Source organism: Miscanthus floridulus, chromosome 6, assembly GCF_019320115.1.
Source record: "Miscanthus floridulus cultivar M001 chromosome 6, ASM1932011v1, whole genome shotgun sequence".
Taxonomy (NCBI): Eukaryota; Viridiplantae; Streptophyta; class Magnoliopsida; order Poales; family Poaceae; genus Miscanthus; species Miscanthus floridulus.
The window spans coordinates 27584301-27591717 of record NC_089585.1 but is presented as its reverse complement, the minus strand read 5'-3'; the positions used below and the strand labels follow the sequence as shown (position 1 = coordinate 27591717).

General features: G+C 46.1%; 1 protein-coding gene across 1 annotated transcript; it reads left to right on the top strand.

Moving 5' to 3' along the window:
- The first annotated feature begins 883 nt into the window (after positions 1 to 883).
- On the top strand, positions 884 to 4575 carry LOC136461925 (protein RER1A-like). Its single transcript, XM_066461313.1, has 3 exons — positions 884 to 1473; positions 3384 to 3564; positions 4345 to 4575. Exons 1-3 carry the CDS (start codon positions 1106 to 1108, stop codon positions 4393 to 4395), a joined length of 600 nt encoding a protein of 199 aa, XP_066317410.1. The 5' UTR covers positions 884 to 1105; the 3' UTR covers positions 4396 to 4575.
- Positions 4576 to 7417: the final 2842 nt, after the last annotated feature.

The following is a 7417-nucleotide window of genomic DNA, read 5'->3' as shown; positions in this document are numbered from 1 at the left end:
AAACACATACGAGCAGATAAGTACAAATAAGCAGCATGGAATTTCAACATTACCAAATGCATCAATCCTGCTTGGAAAAAAGGCATATAAGGGCAAACTTGACTTTTTGCATCGCAGACAATGAACATTAGCTAAACACGGCATGTGATGTAAGGGTCTAAGGGACGCAACGTTAAAGTTCATAACACTGAAGAAAACGCTTACTTTTCAATGGAATAGAATAATGGGTAAATGGTTGAGTGCAAAACTCTTGCAGAGGCTGAAATAAAAATTCCTTTATCTAAAAAAGAATAATGGGTATAATTTTTTATGACATCAAAAAGTAAAGGGCTTTGTATTTTTTATTGTAATTAGATTTGTAGATTTCTTAACATGTGTGTCTAAGTCGCAAGCCACGTGTGTCGTCATAGGCATAATTCGTGACCTCCGGTGCAACGCACGGGCATATATCTAGGTTTAAATTAAAAAAACTTTTTGTTACACGCTCAACCTACTGTTGTCATGATATTATATTTTTTTCCGTGGAATGCACGGGTATTTATCTAGTACAGTTATACGATTGAACCAAGTTATCTTTTAAGAAAATTAACCAAGTTTACAAAAAATAGTACCAATATTTATTTCTCTCAACAAATTTATAATAAAAAAATACATTTCATAATTAAGCTAATAGAATACTTATTTGGTATCAGAAAACATAAGTATTAATGCTTTTATAGATTTGGTTAGATTTAAACTTATTTAGTTCTTCGGAGAGTGGGAGTAGTATTTTTTTATTAGAACGCAGGCAGTAAAACATGATACGACTTCTTTTTGTCGCTGAGGCAGCAGGAGACCATCGAGCAGAGAGAGAATCCTGAATCGACGAAGGACGGATATGGCATGGCAAGGCAACGGACCAACGGCGACGCGACGCCCGTCCCGTTCCCAGCCTTGAGCCCTTGAGAAGCCAGCGGGCGCCGAGCTGCAAGTAAACGGCACCGACTCCCAACCGGAAGAGCCGAGCCGGACCAAAGTCGACGTCTCCACCTCGTCCCCAACCTCTCCCCTCGCCTCTTGACCCAGGCCAGGGTTCCACCCCCCACCCCCGCCCCGATCCGATCCGATGGAGGGCGGCGACTCGTCCGGCGCCGGCGCCGGCGGTGCCGTGGCCGCGGCGGCCAAGTGGCGGAGCGACGCGTCGCGGGCGTTCCAGTACTACCTGGACCGCTCGACGCCTCACGCCACGGGGCGGTGGCTCGGCACGCTCGCCGCCGCGGCCATCTACGCGCTGCGGGTCTACATGGTGCAGGGCTTCTACATCGTCACCTACGGGCTCGGGATCTACCTCCTCAACCTCCTCATCGGTTTCCTCTCCCCCATGGTCGACCCCGAGCTCGACCCCTCCGCCGCCGCCGAGGGGCCGGCGCTGCCCACCCGGGGCTCTGACGAGTTCAAGCCCTTCATCAGGCGCCTCCCCGAGTTCAAGTTCTGGTCTGATCTCTTGTCCTCGCCCCCAGATCTGTCTCTCCGCCTCGCCAGATCCGTCTGGCCTTCTTAGTATCTCCGGTCGGCTGGGGTGATTCGCTCCCGTGTATGTATTTACTTACTGGATGGGAGGGGCCGATCGGATCGGCCTCGCTAGTTCAGTTCTCGCCGTCCTATCTTCTCCGTATAGCTAGGCACGACTACTCATAATCCAGACAGAGCCAAGACAATTTGCATTTCGGAAACCGGTTACGAATCTGTCTTGACTTTCGAGGTACAGTTGCTCAGCTACTCCTGACCCTCCCCGCAGGCCACAGTAAGTTGTAAATTTTGCACACAGGTCTACCAACCGTGGCAAGCTGATGTTCACGTGGTTGTGTCCATGAATCCATCATCAATATGAAGCATAACAGTTGTGCAGTCCATTCTGTTCTGATCGATCATAAACTAGCTAGTGAAAACTTCCAACTGGTAGACTAATGTCAAAGTACAGGATCTTTCCATTTATTTCTTTAGCGAGAAAATAAGATGGCTACAAAATCACAAACTTGTGTTAGATTTCTGTGTCACGAAGCTCGCGTGTCACCTGACTAAGGTTGTTTAATTCCAAATCAGCGTGCCATGACCTTAGGTACAAAATTATTGTCGATATGTGCGAATTAATGCTGAACTCCTGATTTACATATCCTCCACCGACGCAACCAAGCTGTGTCGCCTGTCAATTATCTGCCAAACCACAGCCAAATCCCTGGATGAACCCACTCAAGGCATGTTGTATCCCTTCAATTGCACCATATATGTTTTGCGATTCCAGTGGATGATGTAGGCAACATAAATGCCTCTGATGTAGTTCCATCAAAAAAAAAATAATGGGACTCAGGGCCCTTCATCCTTCATTTTGGTTGAAATACATGTATTTTTAATGGTGTCTCTCTGGACTAGTCAACTTTTTGAAAAGTTTTGGTGATTCTTGCAAATCTCTCTTTCCTCGTTAAGAATATGTCCGGGTCATCATTATTAGTGAGCTGCTAAATGTGTAATATAGCTTCTGTTCTTCCGAATGGCAGTCACACAATAGCTTGTCAGAGTCCTGATCATCGCACATTCAAAGAGTCCTGGTCATCGCACATTCAAAAGTCTGCATTGCCTAGTTACTATTGCTCAGCGGTCTGACCTTTTGTCTATGCACTACCCATGTGCTTGTTCTAGTGGGTTTTAAGTTGTATTTTGTGACATTTCTCTGCAATATCATTTTCCGAGGGTGGTTCCGTGGAGATCTCTATAGCTAAGCATGCATGGGATGGATTTACTGATATCGCAGCTAAAAATACGACTTACATCATAACCCGACATAGTTTGTATCATTTATATTGCTGTGAGCTATTAAGGTAAAATTCGTTTTAGCCCAAGTTTGAAGTGTTTCCACTTTGGTGAAAGAGTTCAGGTAGCCAGATACTGATGGTTTCTTTCTGAATTTATCATTGCCTTCTGAAATTTACATCAGGAGTTTTCTGTTAGGGGTTCAGTCTTTTGTTGATAGTTCACCAGTTGTGTTGATTAAACCGTTACCAGCTGCCAGGTTTTATTGTGAGAATGCTATTGATAGCATGCATACAAAATGCAGCATACAAAGTGTTTTGACTGCTTTCTATGTATTCAATGCTTATAATTTTATCCTTCTGGGCCAGCTAGTTCATTTCTATCCCATTTGCTTTTCTTTGAAATCCATATTAGTTCAATCCAATGGGTTTTGGGTGAACCCAATGACCCAGAGAGAAAGCAAAACTTGCATCCCTAGTGGTTCCTCATTTATTTCTAGTATTTTCTATATTAGTTCTTTTCATTCTTAGTACAGAAGATCTTTCCTGCGGCTCCTACCCAATATATCGCCTAACATCTATTTCCTTATCTTTCAGGTATGCAATCACAAAAGCTTTTGTTATAGCTTTTGTGATGACGTTCTTCTCAGTGTTTGACGTTCCTGTCTTCTGGCCTATACTCCTCTGCTACTGGGTTGTTCTCTTTGTCCTTACAATGAAGCGCCAGATTGTGCATATGATCAAATACAAATATGTGCCTTTCAGTATCGGGAAGCAGGTCAGTACCTACCACTAAACTCACTCATTGATTTTTGTTTATTCACTGAATGGTCATATGCTTGACGCCAATTGCTGTGGGTATCATAGGAGTTGCTTGTCTAAGTAACACGTAGACCAAAGTTATCAAGTCGTATTGTCAATCCTAGTCGCCATGGGACCGACTAGGTGACAAGTCGCGATTAGTCGTTGACCAGGATGACTAGTTGGCTCTAGTCATTCCCTAGTACTATATATATATATATATCAGGACTAATATACCAAATATATACTAATATACTATATGTTCTAGAGTACAAATCAAGCATGAAGATAACTCTAGGGTGGTGGCTGCATGTAGGGTTGCAAATTGGGCTGAAAAACATGAGCCCAAGTAACCTAAGCCATCCCAGATGCAGCCCATGTTCTCAGCTGCCCAGCAATTCCATTCTGTTTCTGGTTGTCTGACTAATTGTGATTAATCCATGACTAATCATACGACCAGAAAACTAATTGGCCTAATTGAGTCTTAGACCCTATTCGAGTCCAGGATACCAACTAGGACAACTCATCGCAATTAATCAGATGACCTGATAACACTGGCATATAGACAGTGTTTTCTTCTGTCTATTAATAAGGTTTGCATTCATTAAACGCCATTAGATGTTGTCCATGGATCAATTTTACCCGTATACTGTGATGTTAAAGAAATGCTTGTGTAGTTGCCACACAATATTATGTACGTATTTGGTAAAGTGTCTGTTTTTTCATTTCTCATGGTTTGCCCCAATTGTGATGCCAGAAATATGGTGGGAAGAAGAGTGTCGGGAGCACCAGTTCCTCAAAAGACTGATTCTGAACCTACCCCAGTAGGAACTTGGCAGGGGAACAAGATACGGTGGATGATGATATTTGATGTGCTAAATACCAAGTGTAATACTTCATTCATATCTAGAGGTAGACGAATATTCACTCCTGTTTCTGACTCTGGGCTCACTGTTTAATTCGATATTGTGCTTAGATTGCTTCCTCATATGCATGTATAGCGAGTTTCGTGTCCTCAGATAAATTATTTCGTTTAGTTACTGCATACATATCTGGGCCCTAAAACAATAAGCTCTATGCTCTCAGCAAGTTGTTTGGTTGGGAGTTGGACGGGTGAAGTAGGCGGTTGTTTTTTTGTATCAAACCAGAACAGAATGCTAAACTTTAAACGCAGAATGTTTGACCCACTGTGTCTTAAACATCAAACATCAAAAGTGAAACGCAGAGTATTTGCTCTGCGTTTGACAACTTTTTTCCCCCTTCGAAACGTGGCCCCTCCATGGCTCCCCATGATAACGGAAACACAGTAAGTTTCGTCATCCAGAAACAGATGGGGAGAAAAAGTAAGTTTCGTCATCCAGAAACAGGTAGGGAGAAAAACAACGGGAGTCACACGCTAGACTAACCTACTGTACTTGATTGATGTAGTAGACAAGCGAACTGTTCGCTGCTTGGTTTCTGGGTTGATAAGTCCGGCTAATGCTGGTTTGTTGTGAGAGAAAAACACTGTTGGCTGGCTGATAAGTCCTGACTGAAACTAATAAGCGAATAGGCCGAAGGTGAACATAGCCACAGATGGAGACCAAATTCGTCTATGAACAACGCAAAGTTTGCAAGAAAACTGCCAGGTAAACAAGTGTTTTTGGTAAATCCTCTGGGATGTTGTTCAGTTCACGCCAGGCCGCTGCTGGCCGCCGGTCGCTCAGTCTTCATCTTCGTTGGCTGGGTCATCTGCATGACTAGATCAACCACATAACATACATTGATACATATAATATGCATAGAAGTATGCAGCACAACGCTGCCAGCGACGTCAGCACGCGCTTGTGACCCTGGAAAGGTCGTGGAGAGGAAGAGGAACCTCTCGGGAGGGGAAGCAACCTGTTGAGGCAGTCGCTAACGGTCATTACTTCATTTCCGGGTGCGGTAGTATGGACGGTTCAGGGAGCCAGCTGCCCTTTCATCGTCAATGAGCACCCACCCCTGTATATTATATGGCTGCGTCCGGACACCTCGCTCCATTCACTCCCGCCCGCCGCTAGCTCCCCCTCGCGCCGCACACCATCGCCCGCGCAGATTCGCGCGTGCCCTGACTTCAGGCCGTAACCATCTGCCCGTGCCGCCCGCCTCCGCAGCCGCCTCCACCGCGTCGGAGTGCCTCCATCCACCTCCATCGCGCCGGGGCGCCGCCATCCACTGTCGTGGTCACCTCCACCACGTCAGTTCGTCATGCCGCCCGCGTAATGTTGCGCTGAAAACATGTGTTGCAAATGTATGTTCTAGGTGTTTCACATGTTTTAGGGGTATATTACAAGTGTTTTATATGGATGTTTTTTTAGAGAGTGTTTTATATGGATGTTGCAAAGGTTGATTCGGATTTTGCATATGTTGCAATGGCTATACACGTAAGTTGTAAAAGTTTGTTCAAAATATTTCATCTATTTTAAACGTATGTTGCAAGTGTTTTATTTGAACGTTGCATATATTGCAATGGTTATGTTGCAAGTATATGTTCTAAATGTTTCATTTGTTTCAGACGTATGTTGCAAGTGTTTCATCTGAGTCATGAAAAGTAGATCTAGACGTAGGGTTGTCGAGCGAGAAAGAGAGAGCTAGTGTAAGAGCCATGGCGGCATCGGCTGGTAAGCTGGGGACAGCGCTGCAGCGGACATGCTGCCTCCGCTGCCCCGTGGCTGGGAAGCTGGCGTACGCGGCCCATTCCCCTACGACATGCTACCCCACGGAGGTCCTGAAGCATAAGCTAGTGGAACAGCGCGGGGAGATGCAGAACTTGGCTGTGGAGAACGACCGGCTTGCTGCGAGCCATGCCGCAGGTGATATGGGCGCAACGAGGATGAGACCCCGCATGGTGACTCGGGTGTGGCGGGCAGGCTTCCCTATTACGCGGGCATGGCGAACGCGCTTCTGTTACGCGGGGGACGAGATGGGGCATGGCGGATGCGTCGAACGGGAGTCGCATCCAGACGTGAGTCTGGTGCCGGACATCCGGATGCTAGCATTGTCGATATTATATACAACACTAACTCTAACGGACCAGCGTAACGCAAAAGGAAATAAAATTAGTTCAAATGATATATCTTGCTGTGACGTTTACAGCTTTAATTTATTTCCATTTACGTTACCAACGCTACAGCCAAACAGCACGTGAGTGGTGATGGTTGTGGTGACCAGTGAGCTTGGTTGTTTTCTCGAGATGATGGGTAAAGATCTGCCAACTGTAGGCCACACACAGTAACGCAGATGCATGCAACATTTGCATTTGGGCCTGCCTTTTTTTTCCCCTTTCCTCTCTTTCTTGCTAGGCATCTCACTAAAATCCCAATGTTGATTTTGTATGCGGATAATGCTACTACCACGTGACACACTGCGCGACAATAGAAGTAAAGAATGAAGTCCACAATTGAGATTTTTTTTTTTATTTTAACACTTTTTGATAACTAATTTTAAATCTAACACTATAAGTTTTTTTTTAAAAAAAACTAACACTTTTGGCCGCGCCTATTGCCCTGTCGCGGCCAAATGCCTGTGCCGCGCCATGTATGGTGGCACGGCAGAGGTCTAACATGGCTGCGACTGGTTTCGGTGACCGTTGACGTGACAGCTTTTGCCGCGCCACCGATCTTGGCGCGGCAGTGCCGCGCCCTGATCCATGGCGCTGCAGAGCCGAATAAATATCGCGTGGCCGGCCGCCCGCCTGCACGCACCCTGCCCGCCCGCTGGCCGCCAGCGCTCGCACTCGCCCATTCGCCGCCAGGCGCCGCGCAGCGCCCGACACCAGCGCCCGCCCGGCCACTCCTGCCGCGCAGCGC